This window comes from Vespula pensylvanica, chromosome 10, assembly GCF_014466175.1.
Source record: "Vespula pensylvanica isolate Volc-1 chromosome 10, ASM1446617v1, whole genome shotgun sequence".
NCBI lineage: Eukaryota > Metazoa > Arthropoda > Insecta > Hymenoptera > Vespidae > Vespula > Vespula pensylvanica.
The window spans coordinates 2,761,338-2,786,588 of NC_057694.1; the positions used below are offsets into that span (position 1 = coordinate 2,761,338).

At 30.4% G+C, this 25,251-nt stretch overlaps 1 protein-coding gene across 1 annotated transcript; it reads left to right on the forward strand.

Moving 5' to 3' along the window:
- The first annotated feature begins 867 nt into the window (after positions 1-867).
- On the forward strand, positions 868-24,093 carry LOC122632346 (general transcriptional corepressor CYC8-like). The gene is made up of 4 exons (XM_043819037.1): positions 868-873; positions 2,799-2,922; positions 17,899-18,104; positions 21,160-24,093. Exons 1-4 carry the CDS (start codon positions 868-870, stop codon positions 23,131-23,133), a joined length of 2,310 nt encoding a protein of 769 aa, XP_043674972.1. The 3' UTR covers positions 23,134-24,093.
- Positions 24,094-25,251: the final 1,158 nt, after the last annotated feature.

Consider the following 25,251-nt stretch of genomic DNA (forward strand, 5'->3'; position numbering starts at 1 on the left):
ATAGAACGATATGGAATAAGTTCATGTATATATTTAATTTACATCACTTTTGTGAACTTTCATTAGAGATTACTTGTGAACTTTCTATAGAGATTTCAGAATAGTATAATTTGCTATATATCGATACTTTCAATTATAATGTAATAATACAAAAGGTAATCGCATGTAATTTCCTCTCGTCTCTAACAGAGAAAGAGAAAGAGAGATAGACTGTTTTTAAAAATGTTACTTCAATCAAACGTTGTTCATACAAGTATCAAACGTACTTTACACGCGTGTGAAATATTTAATCTTTCCCTTGTTGGAATTTGAAAAAAGGGAAAAAAGAAAGGCAAAATAAAATAAAATAAATAAAAAAAAAAAAAAAGACAAAAAAGCTAAACATTCCAAGCTTTCACTCAGATTTCATAAAGAACGAAAGAAAGGACTCTCCTTAAATCGAAACGAAAAGAAAAGGAATTCAGGAAAAGGATTCGAGATTCAATGGAAGATCGGAAAAAGTGATACTGAAACGATCACGCGACTATGCACACGTGACCACAATACAAAGAAGAAAAGCAAATTCTCGTTTCTTCGGCATCTTTCCAATATGACTGTCATGATCCTCGTGACCGGTGATTAGATTTCCTTCGTATTATCGATCGAAACGCTAATGTATATATGCAGATACGCATTTCTCACGAACGGTTTTTAAGCCAAGGACTCTTTCATCGTCATTGCGAATTATATACTCGTTAGTAAACGCAACGCGTTTATATCTATTTTTAACATTATAAAGTTGTGTGATAAAAAGATATTTAATATTATATCACCATCGGACAGAAATTTTCTTTCGATAAAAATCATGTTTTATGGTTTGTTTTCAGAATGGAGGTATGTTATAGGATTGAAAAAAATTAAGAAAAATATTAGATTGATGTATTGGCCACAATGCTTATTAGTATTATTGAGATTTATAATATTTTATATCTAAATGAACAATATCGTATTATTGACATGTTTCAGCTATTGAAAATCCTAACATTAATTATTATGAACGATATAATATATATTTCATAATAGTAAACGACAGAATATTCTGTACTTTTTATTAAAAACTCCATCTTATCGGTCAACCTAAAATATTTCATTAATTTGACTTTTCTGTTTCTTAAATTACTTTACGATAACTTGGAAGAACAAAACCAAAAAAGAGAGAGAGGAAAAATACATTTAAAACGAATGAATGCACAAAGTAATAAACTAAAAGAGTCTCTACAGTGTCCTATTACCAACATAGTACGGGACATTAGCCGCGAAATGCGTTTCGCATTTCGGTCAGATTTCCTCTTCTTGATCTCGTCTCCTTGTCATTATGCTCGACCTCTCTAATCGCGTTTCTTCGCGGTGGACCAAGAGTACCGTGACCCGGTAGTTTGCTCTCGAATTTCATACATTCACCGTTTGCCGCGTTCACTTCAACGCCATACTATTACTATAGTATACTATGACATGAGACAACACAACCTATCCCAATTCTCGATGGTTTCCTTTCGATCGACGTTCATTGCTTCTCCTCATACGCGATAACTATTCTAACTATTCCAATTTCCATCGTCTTACCTATTTATCTTACCATTCACTAGAAAAATTCAATGTTTTAAGATACTTATCATTCTAAACCACAAAGTCTCTCAAATTTTCCTAGATCGGTCAAAACTTTTTAACTGATTTCAAATATAAATTATTACTCTTTAATGATAACGTTTAATCAACATTTTTCCTATAATTATCATTGCGATCATTGTAAAAGCAACGTTAAAAAATATTATACATTTAAAAAAAAAGAAAAGAAAAATGCAAATGAAATCGAAAAGTAGCCTTTTTATACACTGTAACTATCATCTTTTTTTATCACTATCATTTTTTATCACTATCATCTCAAAGGAGAAAAAGCAAAGGAAATAAAAAAAATAAAATCGAAAATTAGTTTAAACTTGGATCTCTTTCAAGTCCAAGAAGATTCAATGATCAACCAAGAAATTTGTACAAAATATGAATATATGTATATCTGTTAGAGATCAAATTGAAATGATTTCGAAGATAGGATTAGTTTTCTTTAACTAGGTAATCACATTTAAGAAAACGAGTCTTGCGGTTATAAGGTAACAGTTGATAAGTGTATACGTAGTTTTCATTGAAAAAATTGTTGACCTTAACCCTTGTCACCACTGAAGCAACAACGAGAAAATTTTTAATGTATAATATAACTGTATACACTATATCTTGAAAAAGTTGTCACTTGTTATCGAATATTTCTGCAGGTTTCTGTCGAGTTCCAACTATGTAAAATGTTGTTGTTTATTGCCTGTTTCCATTCGGAGTGATAAAAATCCAAAAAATATACCATATTCATTTGTCACTTCAATGGTAACAAAATGTATTTATATAAGTCGCTCCTCATTGAAAAAATGTTTTAAAAAACTTAATAAAGAAAGCGAAGCAAAGATTTCTCCTCTTCTTTCTATTAACAAAGAGAGTTTGTAGTAACAAAAAATTAAAAAGAGAAAAAAGAAAAGAAAAGCAAAATAATTAAATATAAAACATGATAAAGAATTATATCTATAAACTATATTAAGATATATGGTTATTTTTTTATTCTCTATTATTTAAGAGAGTCTATTCAGAATAGTAATAAAAGAAGACGAGATATCGTCATCGTATTAATCTATTGTAGTCTGGTTTCCATGCATCCTGCAATAGAGTTTAAGTAGAAGCGAGACGATCGTGGAAAAGTGGTGAACAACCCCACCTGGCAGCGCTGTTCCGGGCGCGGCCTTTCCCCTCGGTCTATAAAGCTACGAGAAATCCACTTCCACCGAACATTCGCTCGCTGCTTCGTCACTCATTTACTCACCATGTGGCTGTTGTTTATCCTCGCAGGTGAGTGCTCCTCTACGCTACGTCACGCTTTCGTGAAGCACCAAGGACGATCTCTCAAAAGTGATCCTTGATCCTTCCGCGTGCTAATCAAATATCTTTTCTCACCTCTTTTATCCTATCTTTTTATCTCACCGTCACTCTCTCTTTCTCTCTATCTTTCTGTCTCTCTATCATCTCTTGCAATCTCTCATATCTCTATTCCTTTTCGTGTGTGTGACAAAAAAACTCTCGCGTGTGATTTTTTTTTTTTGTTCAAATCTTGTGCAAATCTAGTGTGAAAATCTCTTTCTACGTATGTATTTCGAAAACAGTTACAAGTGTGTCGACACGTTAAAAAAAAATATATATATGTATGTATATAGTTAGTTTATAAACGTTAATATTCAACTATGAATTTTCGTGTTTAAAATAAAAAATTATATATCGAAATTTTAAGTATAACGTAAGTTATACTAATATATATAATTATGTTATATACCGAATTGAATATTTATCTTTTCTAAGTATATACATACTGATGGTAGATGTTCTGACAGAAAAATGAATAAATTTGGAAAGTTTCAATAAAAAATATTAAATATAGTTTCGATTATTTATATATAAAATATTGAAATATTCCAAACAAGTCTTATTGGACAAAACGATGCATGTACATAAATGTGTTATTTTAAAAAGAATGATAAAACATTTTAAACAAATATTATAGTTCATTAGTTCCGATTTTATAAACTTTCTATTTTTTTCTACAATGTTCAATCGTCAATGTTATCGTTTGAAACACACATCAATTTACCGGTTTAAAGGCGATAAATCGACCTTTCTCTTTCCTTCTAATACATATATATCCTATATAGATATATACCTATCTATAAAGTTTTTTCGTTACGCACACTGAACGTTCATTTATATTATATTTTTCAACAGGACATGCATATGCAACGTACAATGCACTTGCACTTATTCCTAGTAACTTACGTCAGTCTATTACTTTCTCGAATACAATTCCTACACTCTAATTCCGTTCTCTACCGTCTTTAATTGCCAATACTTTATTTTTAATTGAATCCTTTCTTTAAATATAATTCATAATTCAAATGATATAGATACATGACGTGTAGATCGTAAATTAAGCAAAATTAAATTTGTTTATAAGTATTAATTTAATTTGTGAACATGTCTCTCTCTCTCTCTCTTTCTCGCATAACGAATTAAAATCTATGATACTTCTTTCTAAATTCTAATCTAATATCTAACGTATATGCTTTGTAACATATGAACTTTAACGAAATGTTCAATTTCTATTATAAATTAAACGAAATTAAATTTATTTGTACATAATAATTAAATTTGTGAAAACATCCCATAACGAATTAAAATATACGATCTTTTTATATAAATTCTAATGTATCGTAAGTTAGTAAAACATAGTAAATTAATAATGTAAATTTGTAACATTAGACGAGCGAAAAATAAATCGATCGAAATCAAACGAACAGTTAAAATACGATTCTCTACTACTTTCCACGATCTAGAAGTCGTGTTGGAAGTTCGACGCACGAAATACGCGTTTTGCATTCGCATTAGAAACTCGCTTACCACGGAACTAAATTCGCTTTCCCGTTTATGCATACGAATGCTAGACACTCAGCCAAGATTACTGTCACTTCGAGAAATCGAAGATAAAGAAGTTCATTTACTGGAATTTGGAATCTTTTTTCTTTCATTTTTCGTAAATCTTCCCATTGTTCTAAGTCATACGCTTGTGAAAACTTGTACGGTGATTATTAAAGTTTTTGTTGTTGTTGCATTAATTAATTATAAAACAAAAAATGTTTTATTTCATTACTTTATAAAGCCTTTAGGAATTTTTTTTTTAAATTGACAAATTTTTCACAATGAATTGACAAATTGTTTTACAATTGATAGACAAATTCATTCTTCATTGAACTAATCACATACTATTTGTATTTGTTTTGGCTGCATCGTCAAAAACTAATCCATAGTTTAGAACCTTATTTACGGTGTGGAACTGAGTTTATCGCCTTAGGAGTATACTTTCTCTGCGAAACGTAGCGTAATATTTTTATGCGACCACAAGTGAAATCTTGTTTGAGGAGTTAGGACACGGAAGAAAAAAGATTATTAAAGATGACAAGGGCATTGAGAACGTTAATTAACTTGGATCGTTATTATTCTATAAATTAATTACAAATCATAGACAAATATCTATTCGTTTGATTAATAATTTGATTTCTTATCTATTCAATTAAAAAATTTTACTACCTAATTATATTAATCATTACGTTAATTTATTTGTGAGTAATTAAATCTATTTTTTTTTGTAGCTTTAACAAAACGAAAAACGAAAAAACCGTCAGTAATCCTTTTGTTTTCTACAGAAACAATTTTTGTTTAAATTAAAAATCGATTTTCTTTTTCTTTTACTCTTTTTCTTTAGACATCTCCGTGTCTCTCGATCAAACCAGAAAATAAAAAAATAAAAAAGTATAAAATTACAAAGAAAAATATCCGGTAGGTTAGCAGGAAATTCTATTAAATATTCAGATACAATAAGTCATTAACTTAGAACGAGGATATTATCGGCTGTCATAAATCGTAGATTTTCGATGACTTTTAAAGTTATCCTACGATAATAAACCATTTCCGTCGTGTATTATTCATCTTCTTGCATAATCTTCCAACTATGTCGTCTATCTTCGAATCTTCACAATTTTTTATTCCCGAGTTGGCAAAGAATATCTCTACTATCCTCATTATAACATAATAATTTATTTTAAATTCAATTGATTTTAAATCAGACTTAAAACACTTCAATACGATCAATAAAAAAAATTATCGAGAAGAAATGTCAACGTTATCCCAAACACCTAATAATACAAACGACAAATCAATTACAAATCATTTTTATGACACGTACTAGAAATAAATTGCTATCGTATATAATTAATTCAATCGAGTGGGAACTTTCGGACGTAAGAAACGAAAGAAAGGGAAAAAGAAAGAAAGAAAAAAGAAAAAAGAAAAGGATCCGACTGATCTATGGATCTATAGAAAACCTCCAGACAAGAAAATCATTATACTTTCCGATCGATACCAAAACGGAAAAAAAAGAAAATTGAAAAAATAAAAAATGGAAGTGTCCTACTTGTACAGTTTGCAAAAGGTACATGCGCGCACACACACACAGACAGAAGAGTCGACAAAAACGGATGCGTGGTAGTATAATACAAAGAAGGAGAGGGCGGTGCTCGCAAAATCCCACACGTTCTCGTGTCATTTGCCGCTCGATGATTTCCCAATCAGTGTGGCGGACGTAAGACAAGCGAACCGCTTGTCTTAATACGTATTTGTGAATACACGTGAATAGACACACACGTGCCCTCGCGCGCACATGCATACATACATACATAGACAGATACATACATACACATGATGTTATTGCCTTTCTCTAAGCTCGAGGCTGCAACTGCAACGACAGCTGCACGCTTATCCGTGTCTAGAGGCTGTCTCTGGATCACTGAGAGAGTTTCTACGATATAGATATATCTATATTTAAAGCCTCGCCTCTTAGTCTCTCGAATCTATCAATAATGTACACGAGTATTTATGTAAGTGTATCGTGACAATGATAATCGCTTAATATGTGCCCTAGTTGTAGGTAATCGTTTTTTCTTCTTGTAAGATATATCATTGTTTAAATGCTATAAAAGAGAAAGAAGGATTATATATAATACAGACTGTATAGACTCTCGAAATATTTCCAACGGAAAGTGAAAACTGACGAGTTACTGGAAACGAGAAAGATTCTTATTCTATGTATCTATGTATCATTATTTCTCTGATACACATTAATCTTTTTTTTTTTTATATTAATAATCATTATATAATATTAATTGTATTAACATTGTTTAACTTGTAAATTATTAGTATCGACAAACGTTCTTTCTTCTTTTTCTAATTTTTTTTATCGATATCTTTATTTCATATGTAAAATACACTGTACCATAAAATTGTTATCCTATCTATTTATCTCTCTTTTTCTTATTAATTCGTTCTATCTTGTCATTAAATTATATCATTTATATTTATAATTTTTCTTTTTGTTTTTTGAAACTTACTAGGTTATTACCCTAACTTCGACAAATGTTTTCTCTTCGTTACATTTTTATCAAAAGCGTATAACGCGAGATCTTTATCCTATTTATCTATCTCACTTTCTCTTCTCATTGATATCAAATATTATTTCTATTTACAATTTTCTGTGAGTACTGAGTATTGACTTAGATTCAACAAATATTCCACTTTTGTCACATTTTTATCAAACACGTATAACATGTCATACCATGAGATTTTTATTTTATTTATCTATCGCTCTTTCTTTTATTATCGATATCCTATTATCGCGATTATTATTTTTATTTGGATATAATATTGAAATAAGAGTTCGCTGCTCTATTTTCAACAAATATTTTCTCTTTACTTTTTATCAAATATCTATAACACAAACTGTGTCCGGACATAAATATTTAACTAAATATTTATTTTTCTCTCTTTCTCCCTCTTTTTATCAAGTATTCTCTAATAATTCGATTTCGTTCATCATCGTACAATTTCACATTCCACTTTTCAAAATATATAACTTCTAGCCTGTTTTCTTTCTCAAAGGAAGATTCAATGGAAACGTTAGCTATCATTATTTTATTATCTTATTGTCCTAGAAAATAAAATATAAAAGAAAAAAGAAAAAAACCAAACAAAAAGAGGAAAGAAATGATTGGAATGTTCGTAGAGAGCCACGTTCTATTCTCCCTTCTCCCCTTTACTTCCCTGACCTGCCCCTACTCTCTTGCTCCTTTTTTTTTCTTTCGTTGACTGCGCGAAATCTTTATCGTCGTTACAGTTCGTCGAGTTCCCCGATTTACACGCCAAAATCATGCGATTATTCACGCTCATTAGCCCTCATTTTCTTCTTAGTATTTCTATTGTCGTCATTATTGTTATTATTATTCTTATTATTGCTTATGATAATGATGGTGCTTCTCGATATTAATTAGCTAGTTCGCGTTCAAACATATCGAAACATTCTCTCTCTCTCTTTCTGCCTCTCTCAAGTTTCTAATCTTTAAAAAAAAATTCAGTTAACAATGAAGCAAGGAAAAATAGAAAAGCTAGAAAGTCTATTCCTCGAGGACAAATCTTGTCCTCGTTAGATTCTTTGATCATGCCGCTTTATTAAAAAAAAAAAAAAAGAAAGAAAGAAAAAGAAAAAAAATTCGATAAATTTTCATCGACTTATAAAAGAAGCGTGTTCGCATACATACATACACACACACACACACACACACACACACACACACACAGAGAGAGAGAGATACACGTGTTATATACATATTTCCGACACTTGCAGAGAAAGCATCAAACGAGTTCATCCTTTCGCAATACTATATTCCTCGTTCTTTGAGACTGTCATGCAGTAATTAAACCATCCAAATGATTATACATGATAGTTACTAACAGGCTTATGCTGTTACTTCTTGTGAAAGATACTTCTTTTTGTATAAGTGTTTCCTACTTCTAAATGTGATTGATAAGATAGAAATTACGAGTTACATTAATTTAATCAATTTCATAGATTTATGATTTATTTATCTTTACATTTAACAGATATGAGAGATAATCGAAAGATTTTATTTATTTTATTCTTGTTATCTGAAAAAAAGAAAAAGAACCAAAATTAAGATTAAGAACATTTCAAGTTTAATTGATCGATATCCAATATAATAATATTAAAAAAAAAAAAAAAAAAAAAAAGAAGAAAAAATCATGCACACAACACGAATTCATTAATTTTACAGATATAATAAGAAAACAATTTATTTTGTAACAAGAAAATTAAATTAAATCGAAGAACGAAATAAATATATGTGACTTTCAAAAGTTGCATACTGTTATAAAGAGACAGAAAAAGAGAAATAGAGAGAGAGAAAGAGTAGATAATCCTTTATTACGTATTTGTTACGTATTTTAATCGAAATAATGCAACGAGATTCTAAATAACGGTAACGATTGGAAGAAAAAAAAAGAAGATAGAAAAAAGGAAATCGTTTTTCAATCGATCGAAAAGAATATGAAAGTGAAACGTTCTAAGCCTTGTTACGTCCGGTCTATCGTAATCTTTCAAGATGAACTCGATAACGTCGAAAAGGTACGATCGATCCTATCGTTCTATACTTAAGATTTTAAAGACGTAAGTTTCGAAGAAAGTATCTCGAATACTTTATGTGTATCCTATTTGCAATTATCGTATGCCAAGCCCAATAGACTTTTTGTCTATCCGTCGAATCGATCGATTTATCGTCCTTGGAGAATGTCATTAAATAGAAAGAGAAAGAGAGTGAAAGGTCGATACGCCAACGTTCGTAATATGACTCGTGTATTGCTCTTCGAATTTTCTCTCTAATATGACGTTAGAAGCAATGATTATTGTCCAACAACGATCGACCTTTGAACTACCTTCGAAAGAATTCAAATCGATCGATCGATCGATCAAACGTTATTGCATTGATCTTACTTTCGTATTTCTTCGGACAATGATTAATAAATATTCTTAAATTTATAAATTTCTGAATGTTAAAATGTGAACTGATGCTTCTTTTTCTTTTTCTTCTTTTGATTCATTTGGAAAATTGATTGTGATAGAAAATAATGATCGATATTTCGTATAATGGTCTTTACTTTTTTCTTATCTGTATTGAGTCATTTCTTTTCCATTGTATCTTTCATACAAGGATTATAAAATTTAAATTAAAACTTCTAACTGTGAAACATAATGTGTACTTTCATTTTGATTTATCTACAGAATCGATTATTAGAAAAATAATAATCTCATTAAACGCATTCTCTATTCTAATCAATAATGAGCAAATATCAAAGCATCCTACGCATTGCATGATGCAAATATCGAGGACGATACTTAACTCGACTTATAAACTTAAACACACACGCATACATACATATGTACGTCCTACACATTTTCTAATAATCATTTGAATACAAAGATACTTAAATCGGTCTTTTTAACGCAAGTTAAAAGGTAAAATCATTCAGGTGAAAAGTGGAACGTTTATCGATCTTTTTAACGACCATCGCTCGTTAATTTCTCGCCTCTTAAGGAAAATAACGAGTCTCTCGTTTGAAAAATTTCTCGTTTGTTCATGCGGACTCGTACGCAAAATTAGTATAATTACATATTATTAATTACTTAACAAATGCTTTCAAGGTGTACGATTAATTTAATTAACTGCTTGAAAAGAGATTGTTAAATTTCACGTTACGTTATCGTATGTGGAAAAAGAAAAAGAAAAAAAGAAAGAAAGAACTATTTATATCAGGGAAAATAATTGTTGCATTCTCTTTATACTTCCGATATAATTAATTAAATTTGATTTGATTAAATATCCATGAAAATTACGTTTGGAAACTTTCATGTACTTAAGTCACAGAAATATTCAGAAACCTTGTTGAAAATTAAACCTAAATGTTTATAGGCTGAACGAAGCAATGTTTTCAATTTGTAAGTTAATATACAAACGTATGTGTATGAATAAATAAAGAAATTAATATACTAATTATTAGTCTGTGTGTGATATCACAATTTTTTTTAGCAATTTTTATCGATCATTTTCATAAAATACATACGACATACATGCATACACATTAAATATTCTACTTCACGCGATCTATCGTAAATTATTTTCGCTTCTCATGAAAATAACGAAGCAACAATACGATATCGTATCTTTTTCTCTCTCTCTTTCTCTTGGTCACGTTATTTCATACATCGTGTGAAATTCGAAACGAATCTAGAAAATAATAATGAACGTCCTCGTTCGTTGTTGGTGTCGTAGACTTCATAAGGGAGGCGCGAAACTCACGATGCGTTAATTAACCAAAAGATTTGTTAACCGACAACCGAAAGGATGTTACTTAACAATTTCACCGGCTATAAGAACGCGAAGACATCTTCGTCTTCGACTTCATCATTTTTATCGTCGTCTAAATTATTATTATTATTAATAATAATAATAATAATAATAATATTACTATTATTATTATCATTATTGTTGTTGTTGTTATTGCTCTTATGTTACTTAATTATGAGCTAATTACTCGCATCCTCGGAATTTCGCAGGTGTAACAAAGAAACGAGATCCGTCACGAATTTCCATTTCGTCACTACACACACTCGACATAGATGTTACCTAAAAGATATCTCAAGTAGATACTCCGATGTAAAAAAAAAAAAAAAGAAAGAAAGAAATGAGTGAGAAAAAGAAAAAATATTTTTATATCTCATTGTGATTATATCGATCTCTGAAATCATCTTAAATTAGTCATCTTTCTAAATCTATGTACTAACTTAATTGACTTGTTAATTAAGAATGATGAGTTAACTTGTAAGATTTCATTTTTTATGATAAAAGAATATTCTTATGAAAAAGAAGAAAAAGAAACGAATGAGAAAAGAAAAGAAGATTTTTACTCTTCATTGCGATTGTATCGATTTTTGAAATCATCTTAAATTAGTTATTTTCCTAAGCCCATGTTACTTTTATATATATATATGTATATGAATGAAAAATATTTATATATTAATTTTAATTAATTATAATAATAGTTAATATTAATTATAATTAATATTATATTAATTTTACAATATATAATATAATATTAAAATTTGCTAACTCGTGTTAAAATGTTAAAACTTGTAAGAACAAATTGAATGATCTCTAATTTTAAAACTTGTTCACGTATTAGTAATAGTTTCCATTGCAAGGTCATATTTTACATGAACGTTCTTTCTAGTTCGCGTATTTAATCGATGTCCCGTGTAAGTACACGTGATCATTTCTAAAACAAAAACTCCATTGTACCAACTATCAATGAATATATCATTCAATAGCAAATTACGTAACTTGGTTTCATGGTTACAGTTACGTAGCTCCAGAGACGTCGTTAATCGATGAATCATGTTATAATTAGAATTTTAGATTAGATATGTATCATATGTAGAAAGATTTAACAAATTAATTCCGATTGGAAGAAGTAAATTCTACTTGTACTTATATATTTTTGATTTCATTGATCGGTGAAGCTCGATATTCTCTACAAAAATGTATTATAACGTACGTACGTCCGTCAAAAAATTATTAATTATTAAATTATTATGAAATATTTTAATTTAAATATTGCTAAGAAAGCACGTGGAAATGCGATTAAAATGTAGTAAAAATAGTACAAGTTACGAAAAAGTCTTTCGAGTTTTCATTTTCGTACATTATCGGTTATTAATAGATATTCTATTCATTATTTTAAATAAACAAAATTAAATTTACATAATTATAATAAAAATTAAAGTTATTTCATTATAGTTATGTTTCAATTAAAAAAGAAGAAAAAATTTTGCGAAAATAATTACATGAAGAAAAAATTTATTTTAAAAAGTTATTAAAAATTCGATTTTATTATAACAATAGTATTGCATTATTTAAATAAATAAAGAATAAAATTCACTTGAAAACGGTATTTGTTTCATGTTTGTACGACTTTTCGTTCCGAAGATATCGCCTTCGAAAGATTTTCATTCATAATTCACATACTACAGCTGTTCGTAGTAATAGTATAGTAGTAGTAACTTAATCAGCTGGGATGCGTAAATTCTCGGAATTTATATAGGTCAGTGTGTCACTGGGCCAATTTGAATGAAATTATATAGGTCAGTGGGTCAGTGGGTCAGTGTGAACATCTTCCCTTTACATGGGAATATCTCCGGAACTAAAAATCATAGAAACTTGATTCAAATACCATTTTAAAGGGCAAATTTTTCTCTATTTTTTACTCTATTAAACAAATTAATTTGTTATAAACAAATTAATTTGTTATAAACAATTTCCATAAATAAATTCGTACGAATTAAATCCATCTCATTTTATCTCAAAAAAGAACAACTGAGATCACGACTGATTTAAAAAATTGCAATAAATTAATAAATAATTAATAAACAAATTACTCTTTTTATCAAAGAAACAATTTTGCTGTACATAATCGATAGTCGCATCTTCTATTTACATGGAAATATCTTCGAAACTCAAAATAGAATTTTCTTTATCTTTTTCAAGGTATTGTTAATAATTAATCAAGAATTTGTTATAAACAATTTGTTATAAACAAATTTGTATGAGCAAAATTCATTTTATTTTAGCAAAAAAAAAAACAAAATTTAAGATTGTGACTGAATCATAAAATTACAATAAATTAATAAATAATTAATAAACAAATTACTTTTTTTTACCAAAAAAACAATTTTTTGCTACATTATCAATAGTCACGTTTTCCATTTACATGGAAATATCTCTGGAACTTAAAATAGAATTTCCTTTATCTTTTTCAACGTATTGTTAATAACTAATCAACAATTTGTTATAAACAATTTTTATCAACAAATTCGTACGAACAAAATTCATCTTATTTTAACAAACAAACAAAAAAAAAATTTAAGATTGCGACTGAATCATAAAATTACAATGAATTAATAAATAATTAATAAACAAATTACTTTTGTACTAAAAAAAAAAAAACAATTTGTTTATGTATACCTTATTCATGTATACATATAAAAATATACTTATAGTATTATTTATAATATATATAATGATATATAATATTATTTATGTACATACATAAATATATATACGTATAATATTATATAATTATCTATATTATATATTATACTTAAAGCATTTCACGATCACGTTTCATTTTATATAAAGTAACCACAAAGGGCTGATTAGAAAGTCTGACGTGGACCACCGGTGGCTCACGCGGCATTCACCGTGCTAATCTTCTTCCGTTTCACGCTTGTATCACGATGCGCAATTGAGATTAGAACTCTCGAATGTCGAGAAACGCCAAGGAGGAAGTTATTAATAGAAAAAAAGAGAGAGAGAGAGAGAGAGAGAGAGAGAGAGAGTGCAAGGCGTATTTTACGGTACGGTAATAATACATAGGTAACTATAAACCTAAGTTTCCGTTACATCCGGTTCTCGCGTGATACACAGCAACGAAAGTGGAGAAAACTTCCGTTCAACTTCACTTTCAGGATGATTTCCCAGTGATACGTGCGATTTAGTTCGTCAAATCATTGGATCTATGAATCATTAGATCCATTAAATCGATTGATCAATTATAGCCTCTAATTGTTATCGAATTTTCTATGCATTAAACATATTAAATAGTATCATTAAATAGTTATCAACGGAAAATAGATTAAATAATAAATAAATGTCGATAATAATAATCGAGACTTAACTGACAGTTTCTAAAAACAGTTTCAAGTTCATCAAATCATTTGGTCTAGAAATAGATTGATTATATCCTCTAATCACTATCAAATCTTCTATGCATTAAACATATATAGTATAATTGAAATTTTAACATTATCTTTCACTCTCTCTCTCTCTCTCTCTCCCCCCTGTTTCTTTCTGTTTTTTTGTTTCTAGTTAATTAAATCAATTCATTATCAACAGGGAATGGATCGCAAAATAAAAAGGCGTCGATGATAAAAATAATAATAATAATATTCATTATGATTATTATTATTATTATTATTATTACTATTATTATTATTACTATAATTATTAGTATTGAAGCTCAACCATCGTTGATAACTTTTAAAAGCACTTTTAAAATCGACCATTTCAAAGTATACTTTCTCCTTTATAGATAGGCCATTAACGTTTCACACATATATATGTATATAATCCTGCCCCATAATCTCTCTTTTCGTTTCTCTTTCCCGTCGTTTTAAAACGATTGAAGTCGTCTTAAAATTATAAGAAGATTTAAAAGAAGTAAAGTAGACTCATCTTGGGCGCAATTTAATGGCAATCTTGCACTCCCTATTTTCTTTGGATCATCAACGTACTCTTATTGTGACTTTTTCAACAACGGAAATGGGCACTTACATACATATATCTTAAACACCTGTCGTCTTTCTTGTTGTTGAACATTTTTGTCGAAACTTGAAGATCTCGCTTAGATTTTATTATCTGGAAAAAAGAAAAGAAAAAAATTATAGTTCGCCATCTGTACAAGTTTTAATGATACGTGAAAGTAAATTTTTTAATATAATCTTATGATCTTTCGCAATGTTAATTATACAAAATTAAAAAAAGCGGAATTAATAATAATAAAATAAATCGAATATATAGGATTAAAAAAAGATTAAAAAATAGCTAAACACAACTCATGATTAATTTGTTCCTTGAGAATTCCTTTCTCACTATTTAAAAAAAAGGAGAGAAAAAGAAATGGTGAGCACATACGACTTGTCGCATTCATTATCGCGATTGCGTCTCATACAAACGATCGATCGATCGATCGATCGTAACTTTACACGATTCGAATCCAATCTAAATCGATATAATTTCGACACAACGTTATACCAAGCTAGTCGCATTCTCTGAAAAGGTCTCCCACGATGTCGGCGTAACTCCGTGACGAAACAATCGAATCATGGGCGTCTCGAACTTCGTACGATTTATTATGCAATTCTACATTGAATGTAGAGTGGCAAACATAAAAGATCAAAAGTGAATTTGTTATATAAATATTTAGTAAAAAAAAAAAAGAAAAAAAGAACAGAAACAGAAAAATAAAATCGACTAAGAATAAATAATTTAACACGATAAATAATATCATATAACTAATAACATAAGTCATAACAATTTAAAACGTACAACATATTGTTAACAAATTCAAAATCGAAAATAGATCGATATTTATTTCTTTTTTAAATTTGCATAACATTAGATAAAGTTACGTTAAACAGAAAAAAAATATTCTATCCAATAAATAAAAATAATCAAGGTATGAAAATTTGTAAGATATGCAAATGCATACATGCAAACATATGCACCTACTTATTACAATTCTTTCACGTATACGAAATTCCTCTTTGTTAAAGTACGTAATCGATCGAATAATAAAGTGTTTTTATCGTTGAACGATCAAGACACGATCGAATGATTTTGCAAGCCAACTATAAAAGAATACTCTTGGTGATCGAAAGTCTCCATAAGTCTCTTTCTCATATATGCAATCGGACCAACTTCCTAGTAGCAATGACATAATGCTTGACCGAGCCGAGAATGTACGAAAGGACATCGGATATATTCGAAAGAGAATGCGAAAGTCTTCCGGTATGGGATGTCGAATGGAACGGAGTGGAATGCCTTGTCGACGTGACTGAAAGAAATGGAATGATAAAAAAGAATAAAATAATATTTCGCAAAGAAAATTGATAAATAAAAAATATTAAAACGAAAATAAATTTATAAAATGTATAAACGTTTTATATCTCATATAAGTTTCTATAATGATAAAATCAAATACTAAGAAAAAACTATACAAAGTTATATTTAAAATATGAAATAAAATATCTCTAATTCCTTGCACGTCACGAAAGATCATAAAACGAAAAAGAAAAAGAGAGAGAGAGAGAGAGATCGTGCGATCTTTTTTGTCCATGACACAGTAAAGACGCACCATAAAATACTGCAACTTTTTTGTCCAATTTCTATAAGTATAGTTACAAGAATTTACGATAGCACTATGACATCAATTACAAGATTCATCCTTGTTCGATATATGACAACCTTATTATATTTAATTGGTCTATAAAAATAATGAGTTGAAATTGTTAATATTTTATATTAAAATAAACAGCACCCTATTCAGTAGTTTTTTTTACTAAAAAAGCCGTCATTATTTATTGACCAACCTAATACCAAAAATTCCAACACTAGTTATTGGCCAACCTAATACTTGCATAAAGCAGACAAGGAAGTTATTATCCTTATCAACGTCATCATATGATATATATACATATATACAAATAATGATATTTATCAGCCAATCTAATACTAAAAATTCCAACACTACTTATTGGCCAATCCAATGCTACCATAAAGCAGATAAGGAAGTTATCAATATCCTTATCATTATATATATATAGATATATGATGACGCCATTATTTATCGACCAATCTAATACCAAAAATTCCAATATAACTTATTGGCCAATTCAATATTTGCATAAAGCAAACAAGGAAGTTATTATTATCCTTATCGACGTCATCATATAATATATATATATATATATATATATATATCACTCGTTATAATGGTAAGGCGTATCGAAGGATAGCCGGATCTAATATTCATTATTCAATCGCGGAAGATCCAAATGGCGATGTGACTGTTGGCGTCGTTCTACATGGCCGAGAATGGCGTTTATCGTATAAAGGTTGAAGAACTGTGGAAAGCGAGACTTCATATGCAGGGAAAGTTAGTTTTAAACCTCCACGTGAAACTTTTCCCACGAGTTTTGCTTTCAACGTTTCCTATGCAATAACGTTGTTTTACTCTCGATCGTCGTCCATGGAAAGGATCTAAATGAGAATAAATGGGTACGACCTCGAATTTACGAGCGACGCCTATTTCAAGAGAATGCTCCCTCATCTGATGAAAGAGTTTAATGCCCCGTTCTCATTAATATCCTTTCGTTAGTATAGGTTTATCGTAAGAACGAGATTCGTCAAAAAGATCGATACTTTGAACTTTCTAAAATCTTTTATAAATCTTTTATAATCATTCGTACGATAGATATTTCATTCGCGAGGAATAAAAACCATTTCTTGATATTCATCGTAAATAAAAGAAATAAATTAATAAATAAATAACTAATTTTATAGATACTAATGCGTTATTTAACATATAAACAAAAATGAATATTAATATATCTATTGTTATAATAATCATTATATAACAATATATTATGTAGTACAAATCTACGTATAAATAATTATTAAAAAGCGAAGAAATTTTTCTTTACAGGTCTATTGGCAGTTTCCGCCGAAAAGGAGACAGTCTCGAATGTGGCCGAAAAATCATCGTCGTCTCCCACGGCGAGTGCAGATGACATCGTCATGCTAGAGATCGACGTAAAAGAACCTGCTAAGAGATCACCTATATCAGCCAGTGGCGTGTATGGAGCATCACCAAGTCAATACGTTATTCGACACGGTGATGATGCTCAAGAGGTGAGAGGTTCCTATAACTCACGAAATCCTGACGATCTTTTCAGTGTTAATGAGTTACGTAAATTTATTATAACGAAGTGCCATAATAAAAAAAAAAAAAAAAAAAAAAAAAAAAATAGAAGAAGAAAATAAAAAACCTCACACGAAACATGCAACAATATAATGAAATAGATACATATAAAAGTATTCCAATTAACGTTTTTCGTATTGTATTTTCTTCTCCATATTAGACATCGTACATGTAACCAACCGAATTAACTTTTACACATCTATTCTCCAAATCGACGATCTGACGATCTTAGGGTAACTAATTATTCCTTGTTTCCCATAATAAGGATTACATGGTCTTTTTGCATCATGAGAATCGGGTGTATATGCAGAATACCGTGTTAGCTCTACCTCTTGGAATGCGTTAAAACGAAGTAGTTGAAAACGGATAGGTGAAAGTCAGGTATTCGACTATGTCAGCTGATTCGCGAGCAGACAATTTTATCAAATGTCAATAATCACTGAATAAGAGAGAGTGAGTGAAATAGAGGGAGGAGATAGATAGAGAAAAAGAGAAAGAGACAAAGAGAAAAAGAAGATACTATACGATAGATTAGTTTTTATACAAGGATCTAATTTTTTTATACTGTGATCGATAATCGAGGTTAAGGTTGGTTATTCAACCAACACGGATTCACGGATTAATGAATAAATGATATCGACCGGGAAACAATCGATTTAAAACGCATTGACGTATTCATCTCTCACCATCTACAAGAACAGTAAAGTTACATGTAACAACTAACGTCATTGTCGTCGGTCAACCGTGACCATTGGCCGCCTATCACTTACTAACGTGGTGACTGACTAATCATGGATAGAATATTATTTTTTTATTTTCCTTTTATTTATTTATTTATTTATTTGACTTTTTTTTTCGTTACTAATAGACTATAGAGAGAAAGAAAAAAAGATACAATACAATTATTTTGCTTTAATTTGCTAAGATAGAAATTAGAAGAGAATAAATAAAATATATTAGCTAAGATAAAGACATAATTTAACATTAATTTTAATGAAACAATAAGTAATAAATAATCAATATATTCATATATATTTTTATATTGTATTACTATATAATAAACATATAATAGGGTTATATTATATAATATATATTTATGATTATATTATATATTATATTGTATAACATTCTTACATACTTATATTTACATTTGTACATATATAATGAAATCTAATATTAATTTAAATGAAGAAATAATCTAATCGAACGATCGACTTGATGAAATAATAAGTAATAAATAATCACGTTCGATAATATCATATTATCATTTGAATTACGGAACTTAAACGTTTAAATAAGTAGTGCAAAATGGCGTAACAAAATGTATATACGTAGATTTTATAGTTGCACGTTGAGGATAATGAGAGATTGTAAATTCCGGAAGAGAGGGGACTCTCTCTCTTTCTCGCTCACACACATACACACACACAGTTAGTAGCCTTCGAATATTGTTTCTCTCTCTTTCTTTGCGTTATATAGGCGTATCAATTTCCAGCGTGCAAGACAAGAACAAAAGATTTTCAGTTCATAATATCTAACACGTAGACTAAACTTGGTGTCTGCACGTGCGTCGGTGGACATGGCTATAGAGAAGGAACTCATTTTATACGGTTTAAAAAGAAAATCACATGTATTCTTAGAAAGGAAAATGCTACGTACGAAAAACATAGGAAAAGAAAATTAGAAAATTATTACATTTGTAATTGCACACTAAATGTGCAAAGGAGGATTATATTTCCTTCATTTAAGAAAGAAATTCGTCATGGTCTACTTCTCAAATTAATTCATATCTTGAAAGTTTATATACATACATATATATATATATATTTTTTTTCTAAATATATACATTAAGTAATACTAAGAGATTTTATAAACTAAATTTTCAACGCCCGTTGTAACAGAGTTGACAAATTGAAAAAAAAGAAAAAAGAAGTTCTTCGAAGAATATCTCAATCGATGTAGGTCCATCCGAAAGATGAAATATTTTTCATGCGAAATAGAGAGAGAAAGAGAGAAAGAAACACGTTAAACTTTGTGGCAGCTGTGTGTGGTTGATTCGTGATCGCTGAACAGAGCGTTAAATGTTCGAACACGATCCTGTTGCCTTCTTGCATAACACGAGCAAGTTTTGCACGCCTTCTAATCGCGGCGACCTAAGATAGAACCGGTAAAACCACACCCAACACAGCTGACTGAGAGAACAAGTCCTTCTGTTACATACATAGCTATTTTATCAAATGCTACTTACGGTCGTTTCGTTTCGTTTCGTTTCGTTTTCCATCCAGTCGATCGTACGGCCTTGTCTGTACTGTTATATACTGACTACGATGACTCACATCGAACGAAGGAGAGACTGTGTTTACAATTTATAGGTCATCGACTCATCCTTTTACTAAACACAACAACATACTCTTTCACCTATAACGAATACTCTCTCGATAGACGACCTATGATATAATCGTCTCTTAACCTTTACGGCGAGATCAAGTTCATTACGACCATCTTCCACGAAAAGATTACGTCATTACAATTCCTCTTTTATTATTATTTGGTATGGCTATCATCTTAATGAATTGATCCTTCGTTTATATATAACACTACGTATGTAGCTTGGTATTTTTCTTTACATTTTACTTTCTATCTAATAAGAAGAAAAACAACATCGAGACTTTCCGCGATAGAAAATCATTAGCATTAAGATAGGAAACATGCCAAGTGGTTATGTAAATTGTGATAAAAAAAAACTTGATAAGAAAAATAAGATCTTCCTTGACTTTCGAAAATGGAATAGTCTTTGTATATTTTTTATCTCGCTGAAGTGAAATTTCACCGATGATTACATTTAAAGATTAATATAACATTACTATTAAATCCTGATATAGCTTAGTGTAGTGATTCACTAAAAAGTTAAATGAAATAAAAAAAAATATATTAAACAAAAAAATATAAAAGAACATTGATTTAACAACGTATATTAATTTGTAGCTCTCACCGGAATATCTGTCGGTACTGCAGCAGTATTCGCAATCGCAGCCGCAAACGTTCGGACCATCAACTGCAGCGCCACCGCCCCAACGCAGACCATTGCCAGCTTATGCTAGACAACAACAACAATTGCAACAAGCCTATCACAATTATCGAAAACCTACCGTAGTACCGCCAAGACCTCGAGCTCAACTTCATCCTCAGGCTTTAGCTCAGGCTGAAGTAACAGCTCAATTACAAGCTCAGATCGAAGCTAGAAATCGTGCAGAAGCTATACACACAGCTCGTTTAAATCCAAGTGGTACATCGACTTATCAAGTGGCAGCGTATTCCGAACCGAAATTGGGTACGTTCGAGCAAGAACTTCTTCAATTGGTGTCAGCTAATCAAGCTCAAGAATTCAAGCTCGTTCCGACTCAGCCAAAATCTGCTTTGAAATCTGGCTATGCATCAGAATATTCTCAACAATTGGTAAGTTATCCGAGTCAGTATTCTAAACCAGCAGCAGCAGCATCACAATTACCAGAACAATATCATATCGAAACAACGGCACAACGTTATCAGCAACAGCCGGCAGCAGCTTATCAATCCGTCGAGGAACCAATCCAAATTCAATACCAACCAGTGCAGTCGCTTCCGATTCAAACGAAAGAGTTCAGACCTTCTCCTCAATACCAATATGCCGAGGATCATAGTAATCTGAAAGCCCAAGCTGAAGCCGAAGCTATAGCTAGAGCTCAAGCGCACGCTCAAGCTCAAGCTTTAGCTTTCCAGAAGGTTGCTCAAGCTGCTCACAACAAACATCAGCAGGAAGCTTTCCAACAGATTCAAATTGTAAACGAACGTCATAGACAACAAAGTGCTTTGGAACAGATACAACAGGGTACTCAGATCAGTGACGCAGGACGAGCTCATATCGAGGAACAGTATCATCCGAAAAATCCAGAGGCTGCTTACAGGGCACGTTTGAAGGCTCAAGCTCAAGCGGAATTAGCCGAGGCTAGAAGAGCTCAAGAAGCTGCAGAATATAAGGCTCATTCTGACGCCATATTGAAACTTCAAGCACAACAGCAGGCTCATCTTAAAGCTCAAGAGGAAGCCCACAGAAACGCTTTGAATTTTGAGAAGAATCAGTTGCAAGCACAGGCTCAAGCTCAGGCTTTGGCACAAGCTCAAGCCGAAGCATTGTATAAGGCTCATCAGCAAACACGAGCCAAAGCGAATAGCGAGGTTGTTGCAGTGGCTAGAGCTCAAGCGGAAGCTAGAAAACAAGATCCCGACAATACTCCGGTAGTTCAATATCTCTTACCCAACAGTACACCTCTCCCATCTCCAAACAGTTACTACACTAGCGATGAAGTACAAAAGTATCAAGCTTCTGGATCATCCTACGTTCCGAGATCTGTCCCAAAAGACGAAGCACCTCCCTCCTTAACCGAGGAACTCCAACCTACGATCACTCAGCCTCGACAAACTCACAAATTAAAGATACCAACTGCCTCGCCATCCTCTGTTTACGTGTCTCAGTCAGGTCTATTAAAAAAAGCCCCAATTAAATCATTGACGATTGAAGAAATCATCGATCAGGACCAAATCAATGGACCCCAAGTCGTACGTATTCCTACATCTAAAGGACATCAAACCTTGACTCAAGAAGACCTATCAGCCCTTATCCAATCCGGTTACTCAGTTACTCCCATTCCTCAAACCGTTAAACCTACCCAACAAACTTACATCGGAGAAAACTCATCAGCTGGATATTACTTGAAAAAACAAAGAAATCCAGTTGCTAGGCCTGAATATATCACCTACGAAGATACAATCCCTCAAGGTCGTAAACCAACCAGAAAGAATAGACCAATTTTAAAGCCTCAAGGTAGCGAAGCTGAGGCTAGCGAAAAAGTTACCTATCTGATACCTTTGGAACCAGAATTTGGAACCAAACAACCATTGGTTAGACGTGTTCAAGAATGAAAATCGTATATCTATCGTCGTTCTTATTGTTTTTATCCAACGTTAATGGATAAAATCGGTAATGGAACGAAACCGAAATTGATGATATTAGAAAAAAAAAAGAATTTATACAAATTATCGAAATGATTGAATTGAATTAGAGAGAGAAAAAAAGTCTAAATTATAAAATTCTTGAATGAAGTTTATTATTACCGATAGTATCCATACGTTTTCTTTTTTAAACTATCTTGACACTTCCTTAAACGTTCGTACGCATACAGAGCACAACCATACACGTATAATCTTTCCACCCCCACGTCTCTAATAATATGACGAAATTATATACAAATAGTCCATTTTCTTTTTATATCACCCGCTATGACAATAACGATTATATCATTTGTGGTCACAACTGGTATAACATAATGGCTTTTTTGGATAATTATCTTCCTTGCAATTTCGAGCTCCTATACTTTCTTTTTTTTTTTTTTTTTGTATGCGCGTATGAGTGTATGTGCGTGATTATTATTCTTTCTCTTAAATTGTTTGCTTATACCTTTACACATTTATCCGTTACAGCATTTCGCAATAATTTACTTTCAATTACTATTCCTTGTCGTTCAACTCCGTTCAAACGGATGTTAATTTAATAAATGAAATACAAAATATTGCCAATACATCCATAAAAAAGAACGAGCATAACTCGTTATCGATCAAACATATGACCAATACAGAACATTTTATAAAACTAATCTAAAAGTTTGAACGAATTTGGAAAAAATCTTCTACAAAAATAATGATGATAATTACTATTATTATCATTATTTCTATTATAAATATAATTATAATAATAATTATTATTATTATTATATATCTGTAGATGGTAAGTGTGCTGACGGTGCTGAGTCGGATGATTTATTAATTTATATTCATTTTGTAAATATTAGATTTTTTAAACGAATAAAAATGTTTGAAAATCCATATACTTTATGTCTCTCTCTCTCTCTTTTTTTGATTCCTGCCTACCAATCGAAATAATAACGTAATTGCCCTCTCATATCACCTTTTCATACTCTCGATATTAACTCATGATCCAAAAAAAGGTTTATTTTTTTGATAACACTTGTAATCATAATCTGAAGGATCGAGTCTTTCATTAAAATAATCGAATTTTCGATGTAATTTAAAAGTCCCATTAAATTACCGGTCGTTATTCACCAACGACGCTATTTGTTACTGAACCAATTAATTTCATGACGAAATCAAATGAAATTGATTACATAATATGGCCGTCAAAATATTTCGTGGCAACTAATTGCTATAAAAAGTCATTTCAAAAAAGAATAATAATTTTAATTTTACCATGAGAAAATATAACAAAAAAAAAAAAAGAAAACAAAAGAAATTGGTTTGAAAAAAAATTATTACAAATTATCAATGTAAAAATATTAATTATACGAAGTTGTACTAATTATTTATCTACATAATTAATAATTATTATTATCCATTAGAAAGAGAAATTAACAAAAATTGCCAACATACGATTCGAATTATCCTAAGTTATTTTTAATTAGTTGATTTCAAATCAATTGGTCCATAATAATTTGTCGAAATGGTGTTGATTTCACGTAATTTAATACGCAATTAATAATCTTCTTTATCGTCGATCAACGTTCGCAAGATCATAAATAAAGGAAAGTACATTTGGTAATCTCAAAGCTTGTATCAAAGATAAATGTGCTGCAACGGAAAAAGAGATAAGATCATCTCGTTACACTCAGTCTGATCCAACGAAAGATGCTGCTTCTCTGACTTTCGACGCAAGAATGATACTTACGTATAATCGTTCGATATAAAGGAACACGTTCGAGATCAAAAAGTACATAACACACATGTATATACGTTATATATATACATGATGTTGTATGTGTCTATATACGTGAGCTAAATAATTTTATAATCTAAAAAGAAAAATTAGTCTAACATGTTTCAAAAACGAGTAAAAGATTTTTTAAATAATCTAAAAATTTAGAAACTTTCAGCTTATCCTGTATTTATATATATATATGTGTGTGTAGATACTATATGTATGTATGTATAATACTATATATAAATGTATATATATAAATCTTATATAGA

Coding starts and splice junctions, on each gene's coding strand:
- LOC122632346 (XM_043819037.1), top strand. Junction 2,923..17,898: donor GCTGTTGTTTATCCTCGCAG/GTGAGTGCTCCT, acceptor TTTTCTTTACAG/GTCTATTGGCAGTTTCCGCC. Junction 18,105..21,159: donor ACGGTGATGATGCTCAAGAG/GTGAGAGGTTCC, acceptor ATTAATTTGTAG/CTCTCACCGGAATATCTGTC.